This window comes from Hippocampus bargibanti, linkage group LG05 (genome assembly GCF_051943395.1).
Source record: "Hippocampus bargibanti isolate YZ-2025 linkage group LG05, ASM5194339v1, whole genome shotgun sequence".
Lineage (NCBI taxonomy): Eukaryota > Metazoa > Chordata > Actinopteri > Syngnathiformes > Syngnathidae > Hippocampus > Hippocampus bargibanti.
The window spans coordinates 29279581-29306116 of NC_142738.1; the positions used below are offsets into that span (position 1 = coordinate 29279581).

The window sequence follows — 26536 nt, forward strand, 5'->3', positions numbered from 1 at the left end:
CCATATTGCTTCTCACAAATGTTCACTTCTGCTCTTAACCTAGCTAATAGATTACCCTAATAGAACTAGCTCTAATACTAGTGGGCCTCAATCAGCAGTATATATGCATCTAAAAGCGATTTGACGACAATGAGGTTAAAATCTTCGCGAAAGAAAATAGATTGTTTGAAAGGGGAGTAAAAGAAGCTATTTTCATAAAACAGCAAAATCCTTCCCTAAACCGTAATGGTGGGGTGAGGTTCAATTTGGATCGTTCGTACAATAGACTGCTTAGGCAACACAGGCTTAGTTATGATGATGAGGTGATTCTGGGGCAAAATGGGCAATCAGGCCAGTCAGTCAGGACAATAGAAACAATCAGTGGAGCCGCAATGATTAGTCCTCTGCTCCCCCCCAGCCTGAGAGCAGGGACCAATCATGGCAGAGTCCAGCACCGCCACATCTGGATAGTAGAGTTATATATAGGGCCGAAACTACCAGTAAGACTTTAGTTTGCTGACGAAGCTTCTTGGATAAGAAGCGAAACGTCCGACACCTTCAAAGAAGTACAGATGACGGCTGAAGAAACTTTTTCATCGATTGACCATTTCTGTACGACTGAGAGCTTACACAGATGTGACCAGTCCCTTGTTTGCCAACATGTAGCATTGCGGAGTGACCAAACAATTGTTTATCTACACGCGGCTTTACACTGACCGGCGTCCACTCTTTTGTTTGGCCTGTCATTAGCTTTGTCCAATCGCTTTTTAAACACGTGATGTCATAGTATACATTTGAGGACACGCGTGTGCGCTCGGGCATTTAGTACATAGCATACTCGAGTAGCCAGAAATAATCTTCATTCATTGGATAACATTGTAAATAAGTGGCATGCTATGTTGTTTGCGGTGTCGGAGGCTTCCAGTAGCTTCGTGAAGCTCCATTTCTTCCAATTTCTCCCTTTTAACTCGACACGCTGAACGCTGAACATTTGAACACTTCTTTTTATGCTACATTGGACTATTTGGAAGGTCATGTTCATCGCGGCCATCTTTGATTTCTTTCCTCCCATTGTACAAAATGGTCGCAGCCTCTTCTCGTCTGTCAGCATTGTCCCGCGCGCCATGCGTTCAGCCTTGCCCCGAGACCCCCCATGCGTCCTGGCTGAGCGCCCGGATGCTAACGGGATACTTTTGGTGCGTTATTTGCCAGCCGCGCCGTGCTAGAGTGGAAAATGCGATTAGGCGCTCGGACTAAATCCAGCGAGCAGGAAGGCTCTCAGGGAAACGCAATGACGGAGTAGCCCAAATATTTGTTGGCACGGGCGACGCTGTGCGCGGCTAAGGGCTAATGGCAGGTGTTGGGGAGGACCTTTGTGAGTTGAAATCCGAAACGCTGACCCCTCTCGCTAGCACGTCAACAAAAGTGTAAAGAGGGCGGCGGGCGCTCGCTCACTCGCTTTAACACGTGCGGACCTCACGTCGCCGCTGCTAACGTGCTAGCATGCTGATGAGTGTTAGCCGGAAGAGATGCGGCGAACGGGATGACAACTTGTGGCGATACGGCCGACTCGGGCACACTAAACTTTCTCCATTGGCTTTTTAAAATTATATTTATTTATTCATTTATTTATTTACTTACTTATTCATTTACTTATTCAATTATTTATGTGTGTATTTATTTATTTGTCTATTTGCATATTTATTTATTTTGTTTGTTTTTACCCTTGAACATACGTATATGTAGTACGATTGAAAACAGTTTTAAATGGGCCATGAAATCATAAATATGTATTTATTTGGATGTTCGTTTATTCATTTTTTTTTAATTTGTTCATTCATTTATGTATTGTTTAGTTGATATTTATGTATTTCTTATTTTTTATTTATTAATTCATTTATCTATTTACGTCAAAAGGAAAAGAAGATTAATCTATTTGTTGTTCATTCATCTATTTATTTATTTATCTTTGATTTTTTTTATTCTTTATCTATTTGTTATTTATCTATTTTACCTTTGAACATATTTGTATATTTATTTATTCATTTATTTGTGTATTTGTTCATTCTTTTTTTGATTTGGTCAGTCAATATTTATTTATTTATCTATTATTTTTTTATTTATTATTAATTCATTCATCTGTTTATTTATTTGTTATTCATTCATCTATTTATTTATCTTTGATTTGTTAAAATTCTTTATTTATCTATTTGTTATTTATTTATTTTTACCTTTGAACATATATTAACAATTGAAAACCGTTTTAAACGGGTTATTAAAGCGTATTATGTATTCATTTGTTTGTTTATTTATTCATTTGTTTATTTATTTATTTATGTTTAGTTAATTGTGTATTTATTTATTCCTTCAATCATCTATTTAGTCATTCATTCATTCATTGCTTTATCAATTTACTTATTATTCATTCATTTATCTATTTATTTATCTTCTTCTTCTTTTCCTTTTGGCTTTTCTCTTCAAGGGTTCGCCACAGCAAATCAGTGTCCTCCATCTTTAGAGGTATGATCCGCATGTTTGTTTAGGCCAAGCTTTTACGTCGGATACCCTTCCTGACACAACCCTCTGTATTTATCCGGCCTTGGGACCGGCACAAGAAGACTTATGTCCCTTTGTGGCTACAGAACAAGCAACTCGCTCAGTAAAAGGCTCCCGAACGCAAAATGGTCATCGGCACAGCAACATTGAAAAAAGTAAAAAACTGTACTCACCATAATCATCTCTTTCCCTATATTACATTCCGAAAAACATTCTTATTAAATAATTCCAAATTATCTTTCAGATTTCTTTCACTACTTTTCCCCTGTTGTGCTTCTTCAAGTCTTTAGTTTCCATATTTCAGCATTTAAGCAATCACATTTCAGCCATCATTTGTTACCAGAGTCATAAATATTTATCTATTTATATATATTTAGCTATTTTATTAGCTAAATATAATAATAATAGCTAATATAGCTATTATTTAGCTATTTTGATTTATTTATTTATTCATTTATGTTTAGTTAATATTTATTTATGTATGTATTTATTCCTTCAATCATCTATTTATTTATTTATTCATTTATTTATGATTCCTTCATTCATTAATTTATCTATAATATATATAGCTATTTTAATTTATTTCTTAATCTATTTATTATTTATTCATTTCTAGCTTTGAACATATATTACAATTAAACTGTTTAAAATGGGTCATTAAATTCCATTTATTTATGTATGTATTTATTTATTGATTATTTATTAATTTGTGTATTTGTTCATTCATTTATTCATGTGTTTTGTTAATATTTATTTATTTATCTTTTTTTATTTATTATTAATTCATTCCTCTATTTATTTATTTATTTATTTATTTATTTATTTGTTATATATCCATTAATTCATGTACTTATGTATTTATCTTTTTTTATTATTTATTTATCTATTTGTTATTTATTTATTTTTACGTTTGAACATATATGAAAAATTGAAAACAGTTTTAAACGGGTCATTAAATTCCATTTATTTATGTATTTATTCATTTAGTTATTCGCTGTGGCGACCCCTTGAAGGCAAAAGCCAAAAGGAAAACAAGATGTATTTAGTTATTAATTCATTTACCCATGTACTTATTTATTTATTCATTTATGTATTTGTTCATTCTTTTATGTGGTTAGTTCATATTTATTAATGTATTCCTTCATTCATCTATTTATGTATTAATTTATTTATTATTCATTCATCTATTTTTTTGTTCAGTTTTCATTTATCTGTCTATTTATTTATTGATCTATCATATTTTTTATTTATTTATCTATTTTTATTTATTCAATTTTACCTTTAAACATATTCAGTATCAACTGAAAACAGTTTCAAACGGTCATTAAATTCTATTTATTTATGTATTTATTCATTTAGTTATTTATTCATTTGCCCATGTATTTATTTATTTGTTTCTTTGTTTATTATTAACTTATTTATTTTTACCTTTGAACGTATTGTACACTGTGTGGTTGTTTTTTGGTGTGCATTTGGAGGCGTTGTGGTTTTGGGTGGTCCCGCTTTGGGGGGCTTCTGATGACTTTTTTTAAGAGCTCAGCTGTTGTGAGGATGGGACCATCTTCATCAAGCTCTTCGGCTCTTCAGCACGTGATTTCCGTGTGCACGTCACTTCATGGCATTCGCCACAATTTGTTTTTAATGGAGATGCGCCGTGGGCGTGTCAAGCCGTGCGCGTGCCCACACGCATGTTAGTCAGCGCTTGACGTGTCAATGATCATGACGACGCTCATCAACAACACGCCATGACACGGTATACTTTGTGTGCGCGTCGTCGTTCAATGGTGGCAGCCTCTTGTGTGGTCCGTGACCTTTGAACCCACAGGTGACGAGGCTCTCCATCCTGAGTCAACACACTCGTCTTTCTGGCCTTGTGCCGTTGTTGCCGTGGCGAAATTTGACGTCGGGGTGTTTGATGGCGTCTGGTCTTTCCGAGCGAGCCGCACATTTGACAGCTAGGCCTTCAGTAGGGCGATGTCTGAATCAATTCGACCCTTAACTCATTGACTGGCAGACGATGTGCAAAAATACGTCCGCTCCGGTCAGGGTTTTTGTCACTGTCACTCAAATTCCAGGACCCACAGAATATTGAGTTTTAGGACGACAATGCAGCATTAGAAACCTTCGACTATCTTCTTTCATTAGAAAAAAAGAGTTAATTCCGAAGTTATATGGGTCTGGAGATATACGAGCTTGGCTGTCCAAAATACAATGCAATACAGACATATTGGTTTATACAGGTAACATCCATCTTATGACCGGCTCGATTTACGACCACGACCTCCAGATACTATTTAAAAAAATGTAATTATACACCTGGCACCGCAACGCGCTAGCAGGCCGGCAACGCGTACAGCAATTTTGGCCAGCCAGCAAGCATCTACTCTCGCACAGCAATTGACCATGTGATGGCACCAGAAGGGGGAGTTTGCATGTGATTTATCCTCTGAGTCTCTATTCAACATTTTGAATGGATTTCGACTTAGAACCATTTTGACTTACGACCGTTTGTCGATGAGAAGGTTTCGCCTCCTATCCAAGAGGCTTCGTCAGCGAACTAAAGTCTGACTGGTCGTATCGGCCCTATTTATGTATCCCTAATGTCCAGACATGGCGGCGCCGGACACAGCTATGATAGGTCCCTACTCTCAGGTTGGGGGGGCAGAGGACCCCTCCCTGTGGCCCCACTGATTGTTCCAACATTCCTGACTAACGACTGGCCTATTTCACCCACTCCCACCGGTATCACCTCATCAGCATTACGAATGTTGCCTAACCTGTTTTGCCCAAGCAGGCTATTGTATGATCGATCCAAATTGAACCTCACCCCACCAGACCGGTTTAAAGAAGGATTTTGTTGTTTTATAAGAATCGCTTCTTTTACTCCCCTTTCAAACCATCTATGTTCTTTCGCTAAGATTTTAACCTCATTGTCGTCAAATGAGTGGTTGCTAGCTTTTAGGTGCAAATGTACTGCCGATTGAGGTCCACTTATATTATCACTGCGATGTTGATAGTCTTTTTTTGAGAATTTGTTGAGTCTCCCCAATGTACTGCTCTTTACAATTTTCATTCTTACAATGTATGGAATAAACTACATTACTTTGTTTTTCATTTGGTAGCCTATGTTTTGGATGCACTAATTTTTGCCTTAACGTGTTTATCGGTTTGAAATAAGTTGAAATTTTAGGTTGCCAAAGGACTCTGTAATTTTTCAGAAACTCCTGCAATGTACGGTACTGCTACCCCTCTCCTTTTTGTATCTTGAGAATTATTGGTTTCATTCCCTATTCTTTCTTTCTGACATTTGTTAAATGGTCCACTTATATTATCACTGCGATGTTGATAGTCTTTTTTTGAGAATTTGTTGAGTCTCCCCAATGTACTGCTCTTTACAATTTTCATTCTTACAATGTATGGAATAAACTACATTACTTTGTTTTTCATTTGGTAGCCTATGTTTTGGATGCACTAATTTTTGCCTTAACGTGTTTATCGGTTTGAAATAAGTTGAAATTTTAGGTTGCCAAAGGACTCTGTAATTTTTCAGAAACTCCTGCAATGCTACTCCTCTCCTTTTTGTATCTTGAGAATTATTGGTTTCATTCCCTATTCTTTCTTTCTGACATTTGTTAAATGACCACTGAGGGTACCCACAGTTAGTGAGTGCTCTCCTGATATGTTTTGACTCCTTTTCTCTACCTTCAATGCTAGTTGGTATTAGTTTAGCCCTATGCTGGAGGGTTCTGATAACTCCTAATTTGTGTTGTAAAGGGAGGTTAGAGTCAAAAAGTAAGTATTGGTCAGTGTGCGTAGCCTTCCTAAAGACTTCTGTTTTTTGCATTCTGTCCTCTTGTATAATTACTTTACAATCCAAGAAGGCTAGTTGGTTCTCTTTAATGTCCTCACGAGTAAATTTAATGTTGATGTCTACAGAGTTGAGGTGATCTGTGAAGGATTGAATATCTTGTTTTTTAATTATGACAAAAGTATCGTCCACATATCTAAACCAGTGTCTGGGTTTTGTCCCCGGGAAGGATGTGAGGGCCTGTTTCTCCATCTCTTCCATGTAAAGATTAGCCACTATGGGTGAAATGCAAGTGGGCCTCAATCGGCAGTACATTTGCACCTAAAAGCTAGCAACCACTCATTTGACGACAATGAGGTTAGACCAAAAGAACATAGATGGTTTGAAAGGGGGGTAAAAGAAGCGATTCCTATAAAACAACAAAATCCTTCTTTAAACCGGTCTGGTGGGGTGAAGTTCAATTTGGATCGTTCATACAATAGCCTGCTTAGGCAAAACAGGTTAGGCAACATTCGTAATGCTGATGAGGTGATACCAGCGGGAGTGGGGCAAATAGGCCAGTCGTTAGTCAGGAATGTATGTAAATCAGTGGGGCCACAGGGAGGGGTCCTCTGCTCCCCCCACCCCCTATCATAGCTGTGTCCGGTGCCGCCATGCCTGGACATTAGGGATACATAAATAGGGCCGATACGACCAGTAGACTTTAGTTCGCTGACAAAGCCTCTTGGATAGGAGGCGAAACGTCCAAACCTTCAAAATTGTACAGATGACGACTGAAGAAACCTTCTCATCGATGGACCACTCCTGTACGACTGAGAGCTTACACAGACTTACGACTGTTTGGTTGGAACAGAACTCTAGATAGCTAGATAGCTAGACACCAGTGACGTGCGGTGAGGTTCATGGCTGGTGAGGCACTGACGTCATCACAGTCAGATTTACAAACATATGAACTCTACAGAGTAGCTTATTCTCCATAAACTGTAGCATCGAAAAAACGAATTAACAAAATCTTATTATCATGTTACCTTTACTTATAAATGAAGTCCATGCGCCTTTCCTTCTGAAGAAAGGCATCAATACCTTATTTGTAGAAGCCTTCCTTATCTTTCTTCAGTTTTAAAAGTCTCTCTATTTCTTTCAATTTAGACATATAATCCTCCGTTCTGAGAATAAGGCCAAACAACACGAAAAAAATGACTGGATGGTTGCACTTAACTTGCTAACTGTTTACTGTTGCTTTCTGTCACTAATTCTATTATTCTGCAGCCGAGGAGGCGCAAGAAGAATCTCTGTAATCACCACCACCCCCTGTCATGATGCAGGAGGACTGTGTGCCTCACCTAGGCACACAGTTTTGATAATAAATAACATAAAATAAACACTGTAGTACATTGTTTATAATGTAAAGTGACTCTACATCAGGGGTCTCAAACTCAATTTTCCCGGGGGCCGCTGGCATGGCATTCGCCACAATTTGTTTTTAATGGAGATGCGCCGTGGGCGTGTCAAGCCGTGCGCGTGCCCACACGCATGTTAGTCAGCGCTTGACGTGTCAATGATCATGACGACGCTCATCAACAACACGCCATGACACGGTATACTTTGTGTGCGCGTCGTCGTTCAATGGTGGCAGCCTCTTGTGTGGTCCGTGACCTTTGAACCCACAGGTGACGAGGCTCTCCATCCTGAGTCAACACACTCGTCTTTCTGGCCTTGTGCCGTTGTTGCCGTGGCGAAATTTGACGTCGGGGTGTTTGATGGCGTCTGGTCTTTCCGAGCGAGCCGCACATTTGACAGCTAGGCCTTCAGTAGGGCGATGTCTGAATCAATTCGACCCTTAACTCATTGACTGGCAGACGATGTGCAAAAATACGTCCGCTCCGGTCAGGGTTTTTGTCACTGTCACTCAAATTCCAGGACCCACAGAATATTGAGTTTTAGGACGACAATGCAGCATTAGAAACCTTCGACTATCTTCTTTCATTAGAAAAAAAGAGTTAATTCCGAAGTTATATGGGTCTGGAGATATACGAGCTTGGCTGTCCAAAATACAATGCAATACAGACATATTGGTTTATACAGGTAACATCCATCTTATGACCGGCTCGATTTACGACCACGACCTCCAGATACTATTTAAAAAAATGTAATTATACGCCTGGCACCGCAACGCGCTAGCAGGCCGGCAACGCGTACGCCAATTTTGGCCAGCCAGCCAGCATCTCACTCTCGCACAGAAATCGACCATGTGATGGCACCAGAGGGGAGAGTTTGCATGTGATTTATCCTCTGAGTCTCTATTCAACATTTTGAATGGATTTCGACTTAGAACCATTTTGACATACGACCGTTTGTCGATGAGAAGGTTTCGCCTCCTATCCAAGAGGCTTCGTCAGCGAACTAAAGTCTGACTGGTCGTATCGGCCCTATTTATGTATCCCTAATGTCCAGACATGGCGGCGCCGGACACAGCTATGATAGGTCCCTACTCTCAGGTTGGGGGGGCAGAGGACCCCTCCCTGTGGCCCCACTGATTGTTCCAACATTCCTGACTAACGACTGGCCTATTTCACCCACTCCCACCGGTATCACCTCATCAGCATTACGAATGTTGCCTAACCTGTTTTGCCCAAGCAGGCTATTGTATGATCGATCCAAATTGAACCTCACCCCACCAGACCGGTTTAAAGAAGGATTTTGTTGTTTTATAGGAATCGCTTCTTTTACCCCCGTTTCAAACCATCTATGTTCTTTCGCTAAGATTTTAACCTCATTGTCGTCAAATGAGTGGTTGCTAGCTTTTAGGTGCAAATGTACTGCCGATTGAGGTCCACTTATATTATCCCTGCGATGTTGATAAAGTCTTTTTTTGAGAATTTGTGGAGTCTCCCCAATGTACTGCTCTTTACAATTTTCATTCTTACAATGTATGGAATAAACTACATTACTTTGTTTTTCATTTGGTAGCCTATGTTTTGGATGCACTAATTTTTGCCTTAACGTGTTTATCGGTTTGAAATAAGTTGGAATTTTAGGTTGCCAAAGGACTCTGTAATTTTTCAGAAACTCCTGCAATGTAAGGTACTGCTACTCCTCTCCTTTTTGTATCTTGAGAATTATTGGTTTCATTCCCTATTCTTTCTTTCTGACATTTGTTAAATGACCACTGAGGGTACCCACAGTTAGTGAGTGCTCTCCTGATATGTTTTGACTCCTTTTCTCTACCTTCAATGCTAGTTGGTATTAGTTTAGCCCTATGCTGGAGGGTTCTGATAACTCCTAATTTGTGTTGTAAAGGGAGGTTAGAGTCAAAAAGTAAGTATTGGTCAGTGTGCGTAGCCTTCCTAAAGACTTCTGTTTTTTGCATTGGATTGGATTGGATTGGATATGCCTTTATTAGTCTCACAGTTGAGAAATTCTGTCCTCTTGTATAATTACTTTACAATCCAAGAAGGCTAGTTGGTTCTCTTTAATGTCCTCACGAGTAAATTTAATGTTGATGTCTACAGAGTTGAGGTGATCTGTGAAGGATTGAATATCTTGATTTTTAATTATGACAAAAGTATCGTCCACATATCTAAACCAGTGTCTAGGTTTTGTCCCCGGGAAGGATGTGAGGGCCTGTTTCTCCATCTCTTCCATGTAAAGATTAGCCACTATGGGTGAAATACAAGTGGGCCTCAATCGGCAGTACATTTGCACCTAAAAGCTAGCAACCACTCATTTGACGACAATGAGGTTAGACCAAAAGAACATAGATGGTTTGAAAGGGGGGTAAAAGAAGCGATTCCTATAAAACAACAAAATCCTTCTTTAAACCGGTCTGGTGGGGTGAAGTTCAATTTGGATCGTTCATACAATAGCCTGCTTAGGCAAAACAGGTTAGGCAACATTCGTAATGCTGATGAGGTGATACCGGCGGGAGTGGGGCAAATAGGCCAGTCGTTAGTCAGGAATGTATGTAAATCAGTGGGGCCACAGGGAGGGGTCCTCTGCTCCCCCCACCCTGAGGGTAGGGTCCTATCATAGCTGTGTCCGGTGCCGCCATGCCTGGACATTAGGGATACATAAATAGGGCCGATACGACCAGTCAGACTTTAGTTCGCTGACAAAGCCTCTTGGATAGGAGGCGAAACGTCCGAAACCTTCAAAATTGTACAGATGACGGCTGAAGAAACCTTCTCATCGATGGACCACTCCTGTACGACTGAGAGCTTACACAGACTTACGACTGTTTGGTTGGAACAGAACTCTAGATAGCTAGATAGCTAGACACCAGTGACGTGCGGTGAGGTTCATGGCTGGTGAGGCACTGACGTCATCACAGTCAGATTTACAAACATATGAACTCTACAGAGTAGCTTATTCTCCATAAACTGTAGCATCGAAAAAACGAATTAACAAAATCTTATTATCATGTTACCTTTACTTATAAATGATGCCTTTCCTTCTGAAGAAAGGCATCGATAACGTCTTTGTAGAAGCCTTCCTTATCTTTCTTCAGTTTTAAAAGTCACTCTATTTCTTTCAATTTAGACATGTAATCCTCCGTTCTGAGAATAAGGCCAAACAACACGAAAAAAATGACTGGATGGTTGCACTTAACTTGATAACTGTTTACTGTTGCTTGCTGTCACTAATTCTATTATTCTGCAGCCGAGGAGGCGCAAGAAGAATCTCTGTCATCACCAGCACCCCCTGTCATGATGCAGGAGGACTGTGTGCCTCACCTATGCACACAGTTTTGATAATAAATAACATAAAATAAACACTGTAGTACATTGTTTATAATGTAAAGTGACTCTACATCAGGGGTCTCAAACTCAATTTTCCCGGGGGCCGCTGGAGCCAGAGTTTGGGTGAGGCTGGGCCGCATCCGTTTTTCCACAAGAAAATCACAGATAAAACATTCCGATGTTCTCAAAATCTTTATTTTCAACACACAAAAAAATGAATTAAACGAATAAATGGAAAAATTAATAAAAAAATAAGTGAACCAGTAATAAATAAAATAATTGAATGATCATAAGGCAGTTACAGATGACTGAAAAAAAAACACAGGAAAACTAATTATTTTAATAAAGTTTCAAATGTCTGTATTCACAGTTCTTTAACCTTTAACTTTCGTAACAAAGAAAATATTGAACATTAACTGTCCTAAACATTGCTTATCTTGCCTACTTGTTCAGCTTCACACACAAGTTTCATTCATATCAATCATGCGGGCCGCACTAACGTTAATCTTTTATATCAAGGCGGGCCGCAAAATATTCTTTCGGGGCCCATGTTTGGCCCGGGAGCCGCGAGTTTGAGACAACTGCTATACATTATATACACCAGTTAAACTGTAGAAATTTTGTTCATTTACTAAAAGTGTTTCAACACTTTAATAGCGATATGCAGAGGGACAACAATGCAGTCTCACTGCAGAGCAAGCCAGCACCGTTAGCATAGTCATTGCGCCATTCAATGTGAGGCTCAGTCGGCTGCTGCCTCACTGTGAAAATCAGAAATGGTGAAGTTAAATGGAAAACAACTTTAAAGTACAAATCACGACATAAACATAACTGATTAATTTATTTTTTCATTTGATATTTCCATTATGACAGGTGAGACATGGCCTCTCCTGACTCCCCTGACTGCTCGTCACGCTAGACACCTAAATAGTTATACAGTGAGACCTCAACTTACAAACACCTCAACTTACAAACTTTTTGTCTTACAAACGTCAAATTTATGAAAATTAATCCTTATAATAAGCACTATTTTCATAATACACACCCACCACGGCTGGCGGAGTGATCTTCGGCGGAAGCACACGACCGAACAGCACCAGAGGTTAAGTTACCAACAGTCCTTATGGAAGGTGACTCTCCTTCCATAAGCCATCAACGACCATCAAAAAGGTAAATAAAACTTTATTTTACAACACAGTTTATTTCTTTAATTACACTCGTCATGTAATGCGCCTCTCCTTCAGCAATTCCCTTTGACCTTCGACCTCCAACGCCATTCCATCAAGCCATAAATGACCATGCCAAATGTAAATAAAGTGACTTTATGATACAATGCAGTGTATTTCTTTCATTACAATACAATAGCACATTTATTATACATAGAATAAGGTATGTTGTGTGTAGTTTTAAGGCTTATTTAGTTGAAAAATATATTTTATGAAAACCCGGGAACGGATTATTCCCATTTTAATGGTTTCCTATGGGTATTTTTTTTTTTGGAGATACACACTTTTCGCCTTACACACCCTGTCTGGGAACCAATTAAGTTCGTAAGTTGAGGTCTCACTGTATAGCTAATAGCTAGATAGATAGATAATACACTGAATGTGACTAATTAAATAAATACACAGAATTGAGGAGCATATTTCCATCCTTAATAATGCGTCTGTGTAAGCTCTCAGTCGTACAGGAGTGGTCCATCGATGAGAAGGTTTCTTCATCCTTAATAATGACATTTAATTATATATTTTAGAGTTCACTGCAGGACACAATTAAACTCCACACGTTAACCCATTTCAAGAAGATACCTGTGCGGTCTCATCGTGAAATGGGAGTCCGAAACGTCTCCCTTCACACCCGCAACGACGTCCAGCCAGTTTCCGGCAGCGTCTGAGGTGGCGGGTCGTAGTCCGGGTGTGGTCCAAGCAGACCTCAACCCAGATCACACAAGCGCAACGTTTAGCTTGGGTGGAAGACCATTTGAGTCCCAGCGGGCCTCACCACCCCCAGCTGAGCTCCAGGGGGGTGGGGGGGGGAGTCTACGTTTCAGGGGCTTCTAACGACATCGTCACCCTGGTGGTCCTCCCGCCAGTTGCTTCGCTGCAAATGGAAAAGGCTCCACGGACATCGGTGATCATCGCATAGCGTCCATTCGGAGAGAACGTTCCGGAACCCAAATCCAAAACCCAAATCCAACCCATTACCATCCATCCATCATAAACCCAACCATCATTCATCCATTCATCCATCAATCCAAAACCCATACCCACCCAAACCCATGACCCGTCTATCCATCCATCCGTTGGTTAGCAGACGTGCTCACCAATAAGGACCAATGTCATCTAAAGATCATGTTAGCATAATATATTAGCATGGCACGCAGCTGGGCAACTGTCACATTCTCATTTCGTCATACTTAATAATAATAATAATAATAATAATAATAATAATAATAATAATAACAATAATAATAAGAATAATAATACATTTCATTTCTAAGCGCCTTTCAAAACTCTCAAGGTCAATTTACAGTCACAGGATCAGTTTTTCTGTGGGTGAGCAGCGGCAGCCACACACGCCACTCAACCCGGAAGTAACTCAAATAGATAGAAAGCTAGCTAGCTAATAAATGGATAATATATTGCTATTAGCTAGGTAGCTAGATAGCTAACCAGCCAGACAGGTTTCGTGTACTAATAGCTATCTATTTGCTAGCTAATAGCTATCTATTTGTTGGCTATAAGCTATCTGTTCGCTAGCTATTAGCTATCTATTCGCTAGCTATTAGCTATCTATTCGCTAGCTATTAGGTATCTATTCGCTGGCTTGCTATCTATTTGAGTTACTTCCGAGTTAATTGAGATTGAACGCTGGCATGTGTTGCTGCCACTGCTCACCCAGAGAAAAACTGATCCTGTGACTGTAAAGTGACCTTGAGAGTTTTGAAAGGCGCTTAGAAATTTAATGTATTATTATTATTATTATTATTATTATTATTATTATTATTATTATTATTATTATTATTATTATTATTATTATTATTATTTCGTCTGTGTAAGCTCTCAGGCGTACAGGAGTGGTCCATCGATGAGAAGGTTTCTTCAGCCGTCATCTGTAGAAATTTGAAGGTTTCGGACGTTTCGCCTCCTATCCAAGATGCTTTGTCAGCGAACTAAAGTCTGACTGGTCGTATCGGCCCTATTTATATATCCCTAATGTCCAGCCATGGCGGCGCCGGACACAGCTATGATAGGTCCCTACTCTCAGGTTGGGGGGAGCAGAGGACCGCTCCCTGTGGCCCCACTGATTGTTCCTACATTCCTGACTAACGACTGGCCTATTTGCCTATTTGCCCCACTCCCACCGGTATCACCTCATCAGCATAACGACCCTCATCAGCATTGCGAAAGTTGCCTAACCTGTTTTGCCTAAGCAGGCTATTGTATGGATTGGATTGGATTGGATTGGATATGCCTTTATTAGTCTCACAGTGGAGAAGTATGAACGATCCAAATTGAACCTCACCCCACCAGACCGGTTTAATGAAGAATTTTGTTGTTTTATAAGAATCGCTTCTTTTACCCCCCTCTTTCAAACCATCTATGTTCTTTCGCTAAGATTTTAACCTCATTGTCGTCAAATGAGCTATATCTAGCTATCTCGCTATCTAGCTATCTTTCTCTAGCTATCTAGCTCTCTATCTCTGGCTATTTAGCTATCTATCTCTTGCTCTCTCTCTCTCAAGCTAGAAAGCTAGATAGCTAATTAGTTGCATAGCTAAATTAGTGCATCAAAAAGATAGTCTACCAAATGAAAAACAAAGTAAGGTAGTTTATTCCATACATTGTAAGAATGAAAATTGTAAAGAGCAGGAGATTGGGGAGACTCAACAAATTCTCAAAAAAAGACTTTATCAACATCGCAGGGATAATACTAGTGGGCCTCAATCGGCAGTACATTTGCACCTAAAAGCTAGCAACCACTCATTTGACGACAATGAGGTTAAAATCTTAGCGAAAAAAAGGTAAAAGAAGCGATTCTTATAAAACAACAAAATCCTTCAATTAAACCGGTCTGGTGGGGTGAGGTTCAATTTGGATCGTTCATACAATAGCCTGCTCAGGCAAAACAGGTTAGTCAACTTTCGTAATGCTGATGAGGGTCGTTATGCTGATGAGGTGATACCGGTGGGAGTGGGGGTAATAGGTCAGTCGTTAGTCAGGAATGTAGGTACAATCAGTGGGGCCACAGGGAGGGGTCCTCTGCCCCCCAACCTGAGAGTAGGGACCTATCATAGCTGTGTCCGGCGCCACCATGTCTGAACATTAGGGATATATAAATAGGGCCGATACGACCAGTCAGTCTTTAGTTCGCTGACGAAGCCTATATTATTATTATTACAGTAAAGTCTCGTTATATCGATATTCAAGGGAGTCCGCAAAAATATCGATATAACTGGGACTATCGATATATCCGACCCTGTTTGCATGTAATTTTCTCCGCGCGTGCATAGAAATAGTATCGATATAACCGGGACTATCGATATATCCGATATCGATATAACGAGACTTTACTGTATTTATCTATTCTTGGTGAAGTTATGAATTATTGTGTATAAATTACATTGAGTAATGATTTGCCTTGAGTTAATCTGAGCAAAATAAAAACGTCCAAAATTTAATGTCCTATTTTGACATGCATGAGTTCTCTGCAGAGCCCCCGAGTGGCAACTACACGCAAGCTATCCGCCCGGCATGTTGAAGGTGACGTCACACGGCGTGTCACCGTCCACATTTAGTCCGAATGACGGGCCGTTGTCGTCGAATCCGGAAACCCGAACTTCTCCTCATTGAAAAAAAAAATGATATGAGGATTTTTTTATTCATGATCATCATTCTGGGCCCTGTAAGTGAATTAATTCGTCGGAACACGGTGAAACTTTCGTCACATCTTCAAGTGATCACAAGTTGAATTGAATACGATCAACATTGTGTTACGTCATCACACCTTTCTATTTTCAGCTCAAATTTTGATTTCTCCAATTTGTATTCGGTTAAATTGATTTTTAATGAATCGCACACGATTTTGGTTTAACAAACAGGATCTACTTTTCATGTATGTACTTTGGCCTACATTTCAAACGAAAAATTAAGCGTGACGAAAGTGCGGTTCTCAGAAATCTTCAGGTAATCACAAATTGAATATGATACACGTCGTGTTTCGTGTCGTCATCCACAGTTGGATTTTGAGCTCAAATCTTTATTTTTCCACTTTGTGTTCTACTAAAATGGATGATTAATTGATCCCACGTGATCTTGTGGTATCAAACGCTATCTAATTGTTCTCACGTTGGTGTAAATAAATGAAAAATAAAGAATGACGAAAGTTCGGTCTCGGATAACATCATCAGGTGAGGTGATCATAGGTAGAATAGAATACAATACACGTAGTGTTTCGTGTAGTCATCACACAGATGGATTTTGAGCTCAAATCTGTATTTTTCCACTTTGTATTCTACTAAAATTATTTTTTAGTTGATCCTACGTGATCATGGTATCGAACTCTATCTAATTGTTCTCACTTGGATGTAACTCGCAAAGGAAAAATAAAGTGTCGAAAGTGCAGTCTTGGAAGCCAAAGCTAACTTATACACTCGTCATATTTGACTGACAACAAACTTTAAAGGACAACCGACAGCACTTTTTTGTTTCCTAACTTACATCAGAAAAACGTTTCATAGCATCTAAAATACCCAAAACACGCAGCATGATATTTTTAGTCAAATGGAAAACACCAAGAAAAATGACTTAAAGTGTCCAAAAACTACTTCAAATTGAACGCGGAAGTGGCCAGTTTCAGAAGGTCCCGCCCCCTTGTTCGTGGTGTAACGCCAAGACGTCTTGCCTTGCTCGAGAATTAAAACAATGGCTTCAGATTCGGAAAAGATGCTTTCTTGTTACTCATCCAGTTATGGATATGATTCAAATAGTTCTGAAGAGGAAAGCATACATGTTTGCAATCTATTAAAGAAGTACTTCTGGTCATTTTGATGCATCTGGAGAGAAATGTAGTGACAAACTCTTTAGTACTCACAGTACCCAAAAAAAGGCAGAAGATGGCGACAAAGCTCCGTGGAAATTGTCTCCTGGGACGTTTTTGTGAGCGAACATTAAATACACTGAAGTCTTGGCGCAAAACACAATGATTCACCATCGTTATTCATGTGTTTTCCTTCTGTTTAATTTCGCCATCAACACGGATCAACACGAAGTTTTCAGACCAAGCAAAGTACCCCAAAATGCATTGAGGTGATGCAAGGAATGTCCTTTCTCGGTAAGGGGTGTTCCTTCAGTGACGTAGGGTGAGTCACCAACTCAAAAACAAGACTTCCGGAATATTCAGCGCAAGTCTTAAAACGTAAAATATAGCTATATGTGGTGGAATCTTTGTAAAATACGCTCAGTAGAAGTCATTTGAAGCAATTTTACAAATTATGGACACAACTTGTCCGGAGACGTCGGTTGTCCTTTAAATGTCACCGGTAATTTTTTTTAGCTGAACTGTATGTTATAGAAGACTGGATTGTGTTTTTTTTTCATTTATACAATTGTTTTTGTTCTTTTTGGAGCCAATCTCCGTTTTGTTGGAAAACGCTTTTGGGTGGTTTCGCGACCGTGTTTAAGAATCCAATCATATAATCGATCGATGTAATGATAATGAGCGTGAATATAGTGACTGTAACTGGCGGCCTTGACCGGGGTAGATACAGTGAGAATTTGGCGGATGGCTTTTGATTTATCCAATAATTTCGCACGCGCATATTGGTTTCAACAAACACTTGTTGGGGTTTATTTTTGGCTATGTTTCACTGATTTTGTTTGTGGAAAGCCCCGCCCGTCATGGACGCGCATGCTTTCTAAATGCGAATTGTGCGTTTTTTATCACTTTCAAGTATTCTGGAGACGAAACTAGATGACGAAAGAACTTTCGCATCGGGGAAAGGGGGTGGGGGCGGAGGCGCTCTTGGAAGGTCGTAATTGGATCCTAAGTGGCGTGAAGCGGTAAGTGTTCGGCCGCCCTTCTCCGATTGGCCGCCGCCAGGTGCACATCGCCCTCCCCGGCACGCCCACGAGTGACCCGGCAGGGATAAGAGGTTCGGAGCGGGTTCGGGGGGTCCATATCAAGTGACGGCGAGCGGACACGACACTGAACCGCGACCCCACCCGCAACATGAGCGCCAGTTAAGGCGGCTGGCTTGGCTGCAGGGCAACTTCCGGCGGGGAGCATGGAGCTTTCGGACATGTCGTTCAATCTGGCGGGCGCGGGCTGTCCGGGCGACGATTTCTACGACGACCCGTGCTTCGACACCAGCGACATGCGCTTCTTCGAGGACCTGGACCCCCGTCTGTCGCACGCGGCGGGCCTGCTGCAGGCCTGCAAGCCGGACGACTCGTCGTCGTCCTCGTCGTCCGGGTCGTCGCCCCAGCGCGTGCATCCCCACGGGAAGCGCGCGGGCGAGGACGACGAGCACGTGCGCGCCCCCAGCGGCCACCACGCGGCGGGCCGTTGCCTGCTGTGGGCGTGCAAGGCGTGCAAGCGCAAAACTACCAACGCCGACCGGCGCAAGGCCGCCACGCTGCGCGAACGCCGTCGCCTGGGCAAAGTCAACGACGCCTTCGAGACGCTCAAGCGCTGCACGTCGGCCAACCCAAACCAGCGGCTGCCCAAGGTCGAGATCCTGCGCAACGCCATCGGATACATCGAGGCGCTGCAGGCCCTGCTGCGGGCCGGGGCCGCCGCCGGACCTTCGCCGGGCGACGCCTGCTACCCGCTGGCCGAGCGCTACGCTGCCGACTCGGACGCCTCCAGCCCACGCTCCAACTGTTCCGACGGCATGGTGAGGAGCCGTGCGTGGGGGGAGATAAATTGACATTAAACCATGAAATTGGTCGGGGAGTGGCGGAAGTCCATTTCCCCAGGGGAAAAAAATAATATATATATATATATATATATATATATAATATTTTTTTCCTGGGGAAATATATTGTTATGAATCTTCATATTAAGATACAGGTAAATATACAAAATCCAATGCTTCTGTAAAATAAAAACACATCAATTATAAATCGACCAATAGATGTATTATATTTAGAAGTGCATTTTAAACACTCATGTACACTTTACTTACAATCACACCCGTTTCCCCAAATATAAGGAAAGCATTTAATTTTCCCACAATGAAAAATTTGAAATATAAAGTCAATACAACTGGATAAATTAATACACGTCTGTTTTTAGGGGTCGGGCGATTTTGCAGAATCCTCCCAATTTCAAAAAAAAAATATCGTTTTTTTAGTGACACGAGACGCCACCGATATCCATCGATATAAATCAATATGTATTGTATTCGATTTTGATTGTAAGCATCGTCAAATTCTGAAATTACCATCAAGTGAAAAACGTTGCTTTGGACCACTCCACCGATCATTGTATTTTCTCATTTTTTAAATCGATAGTGTCGATCAGACTGCTGACTCGTTTCTATTGTTCAACTAGTTTGCTTTCGGTGGACTTAATTTTTATTACTGGCGTTTTTTTTTTTTTTTTTTGCGGATTGATTTTCTGAAAAGTAGAAAGCATTTAAAACACGTGATTTTGAAGTGGCTGCTATGCACAACCACAAAAATATACATTGACTTCAATTGCGGGCATTGTTCCGTTTTAAGGGGAACAATTACTTCATGTCAGAAATAAAACGGATATGACAAACACACTTCATCTTCATATTCTTTCTGAATATGTTTAGCTCAAATATTTTTAAAAGGACAGAAAACAAACGACTGAATGGCTTTTTATTCGACCACAATCCACGTCGACGAAGCTTCGCGATTTTGCCGAATCATCCCAATTTCAAAAAAAATATCGTTTTTTTAGTGACACGAGACGCCACCGATATCGATTCGATCGATATAAATCAATATGTATTGTATTCGATTTTGATTGTAAGCATCGTCAAATTCTGAAATTACCATCAAGTGAAAAACGTTGCTTTGGACCACTCCACCGATCATTGTATTTTCTCATTTTTTAAATCGATAGTGTCGATCAGACTGCTGACTCGTTTCTATTGTTCAACTAGTTTGCTTTCGGTGGGCTAAATTTTTATTACTGGCGTTTTTTTGCGGATTGATTTTCTGAAAAGTGGAACGCATTTAAAACACGTGACTTTGAAGTGGCTGCTATGCACAACCAAATAAAAAATCTACATTGACTTCAATTGCGGGCATTGTTCCGTTTTAAGGGGAACAATTACTTCATGTCAGAAATAAAACGGACATGACAAACACACTTCATCTTCATATTCTTTCTGAATATGTTTAGCTCAAATAATTTTTAAAAGGACAGAAAACAAACGACTGAATGGCGTTTTATTCGACCACAATCCACGTCGACGAAGCTTCGCCATTTGGAAATGAGCTCGTTGCATGCACGAGTCCAAATGGAAGTTTTCATCGAAATGAATGTCATTTTTTTTTTCAATTTTCCAGAAAAAACAATTTCAGGACCTGACAGTTGAATTTATAACTCGCGTGGATATTAACGTCGCGTGGATATTAACGAGAAATACTATAACAAATTCAGGGTGTCCCCTGCCTCGGGCCCGAAGACAGTTGAGATAGGCTCCAGCACCCCGCAACCCTGAGGAAAAATAAGATAGATAGATAGATGATTGGATTTGCCTTTATTAGTCTCACAGTGGAGAAATTTACATTTCACAGCAGCAAAGTTGTTGCGTCATACACCAACAAAGTGATGAAAGGAACGAAAGTAGAAAAACAAAATACATGAGCTGCTGGAAAGGCAGCCACTCTCGCGGCGCCCTCTTGAAGTCAAAAGAACAAAAAAAAAAACTGAATAACTAATTTATTTTTTTATGTTTATTTTATTTTTATGTTATTGTGCCGATTTTTTAAAATTTGAGTTACTTCCGGGTTGAGCTGCCACTGCTCTCCCGCTAAAAACTTATCATGTGACATGTGAATATTATAAGTAAGTCTTTCGTGATGGTTTTTCGAAAGTCCGACTCCTTTTGAAGAATGTTCGGGTTTTTTTTTCGACGCGAATCTGCTGCGCCGAAATGAGAAATAGACTGAAATGGCGATGATGTGTGCAGGCGGACTTCAACGGGCCAAGCTTCCCTTCGTCCAAACGAGGCACTTATGACGCCGGCAATTTTTTCAACGAAGACAACAGCAACAGTAAGACACCGTGACGTCACTAACCGGCGACCCGCTTTTGTTTTCGACAGTAAACGCGGTGTCCATTTTGTTATCGTTGCTAATGATGGCGACTATAATCCACCGATTGAACAACCGCGATCACATTGTGCGCACGCGCAGGTGTCAAGTGCGAGCGTGGGTCGGTGGTCTCCAGCCTAGATTGTTTATCCAGCATCGTGGAGCGAATTTCCACCGACGCCAACGTCGCTAGTGGCAATGTGGACGCCTCCGCCGGCGACGTCTCCACCGGCGACCCGCCGTCGGCCCCCCCAGCAGACAGCACTGACCACCATCGGGACGCCAACCTCATCTACCAAGTCCTATAGGTTGTCTTCCCCCACCCTCAATCTGCCACAAGTTGACATTTTGATTTGAACTGCTTGCAGCGCACAGGCACACGTTTGAAATGTTTTTAAAATGCTTCCGTATTTTTCCGCCTAGTCTGACAATAAAGACAACACGCATGCATTAGCGGCAGCGATTCGTGCCAGCGTTCACTCTACCCGGAAGTAATACAGCAGCAAAGTTATGAAAGGAAGAGGAAAAGAAACAAAGGTATATAGATAAATATATACATATTTATAAATATAAATCTATATGTTTATATAGCTAGATGGCTGGCTAGCTAAATAGTTGGCTAGCTAGCTAGATGGCTATTAATAATAATACATGACATTTATAAGCGCCTTTCAAAACTCAAGGTCACTTTACAGTCACAGGATAAGTTTTTATGTGGGTGAGCAGCGGCAGCCACATGTGCCAGCGTTCACTCAACCCGGAAGTAACTCAAATAGATAGAAACCTAGCTGGCTATAGCTAATAGATAGCCAGCTAGGTAGATAGCTAGCCAGCCACCGAGACAGCCAATGGATAGCAAATAGATAGCTTGATACTGTAACTGATATTGAATGGAATTTACAAGCAAAAATATCAAGATGGCTGGCTGGCTAGATGGCTGGCTAAAAGTGCACGTGCATTGAAACACCACCACGAACCGTCCCATTTTGTAAACAAATTTGGGGTCGTTGCTTTGTGACCTTAAAGGACAACCGACGTCACTTTTTTTGTTTTTTAACTGACATCAGAAAAACTATTTATAGCATCTAAAATACCCAAATCATGCAGTATGATATTTTTAGTCAAATGCAAAACACCAATAAAAATGACTTAAAGTGTCCAAAATCTGCAAAAAATTGAGCTGCGAATTGGGCATTTTCAGAAAGTCCCGCCCCCAGTTCGTGACGTCACGCCAAGACGTCCAGCATTGCTAGTGAATCAAAACAATTGCTTCAGATTCGGAGAATATGCTTTCTTGTTACACATCCAGTTATGAATATGATTCAAATAGTTCTGAAGAGGAAAGCATACACGTTTGCAATCGATTAAATAATTTATACGGACTCGTCACCAACTCAAAAACAAGACTTCCTGAATATTCAGCGCAAGTCTTAAAACGTAAAATATAGCTATATGCGGTGGAATCTTTGTAAAATACGCTCAGTAGAAGTCATTTTACAAATTATGGAGACAACTTGTCCGGAGACATCGGTTGTCCTTTAAAGCAGCTCCACAAACTGTTTCTTTTTTGCAGTTTGTCACCCCCCAAAGGTCGCCGTATTTATTGAATGTGGCTAAACCATCAAGCCAAAAATGAAGGCGAATTATTGTTGCTTACATTCCTTCGCTTTGAGTTTCCTTCACGTCTTCCACTTGGACTTCAACTACAACAAACAAATAAATAAAAATAACAGGTTCTGTTTCCTTGTCAATCACAAAAAATGATTGACTGCTTGCTTGCTTCACTGCAGCAGAGGACCATTTTTTTGTACATATGAGCTGATGTAAATAAGAGCGATTGTCCAAATGTATTTAATGCTTTTTTTTTGTTTGTTGTGACACCAAATGTTCAACTTTATATTTATACAAACTGAGTGACACTCCAATATAAAATAAATATTCATTATTTATACTGAATTCTAATTGATCTCTTTTATTTGATTACAGAATACCCCACCGTGCCCCAAAGACCCCCCCCCCCCAAAAAAAAAAAAAAATGTGTCAACGTTGAACTTGCAGTAGTGTCGTGGATAAACAGCGCCACCGTGTGGCCTTAATGTAGCACTGCACCAATGCACCATAGAATATTTTTTTTAGGCGGTGAGGAAAACATTTCAGATCTACGGGAGAGCATTCGGGCCAGGTTGAAATACTAAATATAACTAATAATAAAGTATATATTTTTTGAGATGGGGTATTATTCTGAGAAAAAAAAAAAGTCACAAATTTGCTTGATTCAAAGTCGCAAATTTGCCAGATTTAAAGTCACAATTTTGCTAGAATTAGAAGTTAAAAAAACCTTTCAGAATTTGAGATACGTTATTCGGTCGTGCGGTGTGTTAGCAGCCTAATGCTCTTCCGTAGCTGACGGATACGGTCTGGCTAAAATGGACACGTTAATCAGTTGTTTCTTTGAGATTGGGTTTAATAATAATAATAATAATAATAATAATAATAATAATAATAATAATAATAATAATAATTAATAATGCATTTAATTTCTAAGCGCCTTTCAAAACTCTCAAGGAAACGTTACAGTCACAGGATAAGAATTATTTTTGTGCGGGTGAGCAGCGGCAGCCATTCGCGGCAGCCATTTGCGCCAGCGTTCACTCTGCCCAGAAGTAACACAGCAGCAAAGTTATGAAAGGAAGAGGAAAGGAAAGAAAGAAGTATAAAAACGTTTAGTAACAAATACATTTTGTACGTAATTGGGCCATGAAAACCTTATAAAATAAATGAATTACAATACCTTGTGCAGCCATAACTGCAACTCCACAGGTACCCACTTTTGTTCTGCAAATTATCTTGGCTCACAAGGCTAACGCTAACCCACTGCACGATGGAATGATGTATCGCAAACTCTGAAATGTTTTTTTTTTAACGTTTAATTCTAGCAAATGTGTGACTTTATATTTCGCAAATTTGCGAGTTTCAATCTAGCAAATTCGTGACTTGAAATATATCAAAAATATTTCCACCTGGCCCTAATGCTCTTCCGTAGAATTGACTGGCAATCATTTTCGACTTTAATTTCTGCAAATGAATGAAGTGACAGCAGGAAAGTAAAGAAGGAAAGTTTCGACATTTCCATGCTATGTAAAAAAAGCTCAAAGAAAATCATCATGCCGGGATTTTCGGGATAGAAAACAAACGCGCATTTGCAGTAAATTGTTTTCTGCGACAGGCCACTCCCACCGCCACAACTCCGCCCATCCGCCATCAAGGAGTCAAAAAAATAGATTAAGAAAAGGCAAAAAAAAAAAAAAAAGTTTTTTTTGCAAATGCTGCGCAGGTGCACAGTGGGCGGAAGGCTGCAGAGTTTGCTTCTTACCCGTTTATGTGTCACACTTGAAACTTTATGGGTGCGGATGGATTTGGATTACAGAACAACAAAATTTTTGGGTAGTTAGCTTGAAGCGCTACAAAATAGTGGGCAATAAACAGTTTAGTAAATGTATCGTTTTCAAATGGGCTTTATTGGAACTGGGTGTCAATCATCATAAGGTATTCATAAAACACACAATAACCCCCCCCAAAAATACTCTTCAAGTTCAAAACAGACGTGTGATTGTCATGAATGACATAAATATTTTGCATATTATTTTTCACAAAAAGCATCAAATGAAGACCCACATATAGCAAAAGTCAGACATTTGGGTTTTTTTTTTCAGATTAGAATATTATCAATAATAATAATAATACATTTCACTCTCAAGGTCAATTTACAGTGACAGTTCAAGTTTTTCTGTGGGTGAGCAGCAGCAGCTACACACGCCAGCGTTCACTCAACCCAGAAGTAGCACAAATAAATACAGTAAAGTCTCGTTATATCGATATTCTCGGGAGTCCGAAAAAATATCGATATAACCGGGACTATCGATATATCCGACCCTGCGCGCATGTAATTTTCTCCTTGCGTTCATAGAAATAGTATCGTAATAAGCGGTACTATCGATATAACAGATATCGATATAACGAGACTTTACTGTAGCTAGATAGCTAATAGATAGATAATAGATAGCTAGCTATTAGCTAGCTTGTTAGATAGCTGCTATATAGTCAGCAAGATAGCTGTTAAATAGCTGATAGATAGCTAATAGATAGCTAGCTATTGGCTAGCTAGCTATATAGCTTATATATAGCCAGTGAGATAGCTAATAGATAACAAGATAGCTAGCTAGTGTCACGTCCGCACGAGGCAAAAACAAAACGACCTCATCAGACAAAGAAGGAGCTTGATCCGAAGTACTCGATGGAGGCAGGAGATGAATTCAAAAGGTTTTACTGACTAAAATAAATGTTGAATTGACTCTTGAGAAAAAGTTTTTGTTGTGGTTGCAGTTTTCAAATTTAATCTGAGATGTCGTTGACTTGAGGCTAATAAATACAATGGAATAAAGTATACTTTTATTTTGTCGGGAATATCACATATCGCCCACTATTGGTCTGGGGTGGGAAATTAAAAATGAACGTCATTCAACATATAATGCACTTTGTGTGGTGACACAAATGAAACGAAATACAGTGATACCTCGGTTTACGAACACTTTTCGCCTTACAAACATTACATTTGCGAAAATATAATCTTGCGAGAATATAATCCTGGTATACAAACTATTTTTCGGGAAACACTCAGAGTGCCAAAATGAGTGATGTGTCATTCGTGAACGAGCCGGTTCTTGGAGCTCCTAACAGGGAGCTGAAAATTGCAGCCGTCTTTTTCCCCCTCTATTCCTCCCCATAGTCTTTGTTTAAAGCCGCACGTGATTGGTCAAGATCTGTGGTAGAGGAGTGACACGCAGCAGGACACATGCAGCAGGTTTCCTATTGGAAATTAATGTTTTAAATACACACTTTTCGCCTTACACACACTTTCTGGGAACCAATTAAGTTCGTAAGCCAAGGTATCACTGCACTAAAAACTGATCTTGCTGTGAGACGCATAAGACAAAAAAAAGATGGTGACACAGGAAACAACAACAAGCAGTTTTTGAAACAACGTCTGCCCGGAGGCCCGAGGCGTACAACTTTTACGCCGGGCTTACAACTTTCAAAACATCTCGGCCCGGGTGGCCGACAACTTCTTCAAGAAAAACAGCAGCCGACCCCCCTGC

The 26536-nt window shown here is 40.2% G+C and overlaps 1 protein-coding gene across 1 annotated transcript; it reads left to right on the forward strand.

The window, feature by feature from the left end:
- The first annotated feature begins 18276 nt into the window (after nucleotides 1–18276).
- On the forward strand, nucleotides 18277–23336 carry myod1 (myogenic differentiation 1). Its single transcript, XM_088997644.1, has 3 exons — nucleotides 18277–18979; nucleotides 21257–21341; nucleotides 21483–23336. Exons 1-3 carry the CDS (start codon nucleotides 18368–18370, stop codon nucleotides 21686–21688), a joined length of 903 nt encoding a protein of 300 aa, XP_088853770.1. The 5' UTR covers nucleotides 18277–18367; the 3' UTR covers nucleotides 21689–23336.
- Nucleotides 23337–26536: the final 3200 nt, after the last annotated feature.

What these genes read in the sequence shown, in the direction of transcription:
- myod1 (XM_088997644.1), top strand. Translation starts at nt 18,368, where the DNA reads ATGGAGCTTTCGGACATGTCGTTCAATCTGGCGGGCGCGGGCTGTCCG. An exon ending in CCAACTGTTCCGACGGCATG is followed by an intron (nt 18,980 to 21,256) that starts GTGAGGAGCCGT and finishes TGATGTGTGCAG; the next exon opens with GCGGACTTCAACGGGCCAAG. An exon ending in CAACGAAGACAACAGCAACA is followed by an intron (nt 21,342 to 21,482) that starts GTAAGACACCGT and finishes GCGCACGCGCAG; the next exon opens with GTGTCAAGTGCGAGCGTGGG.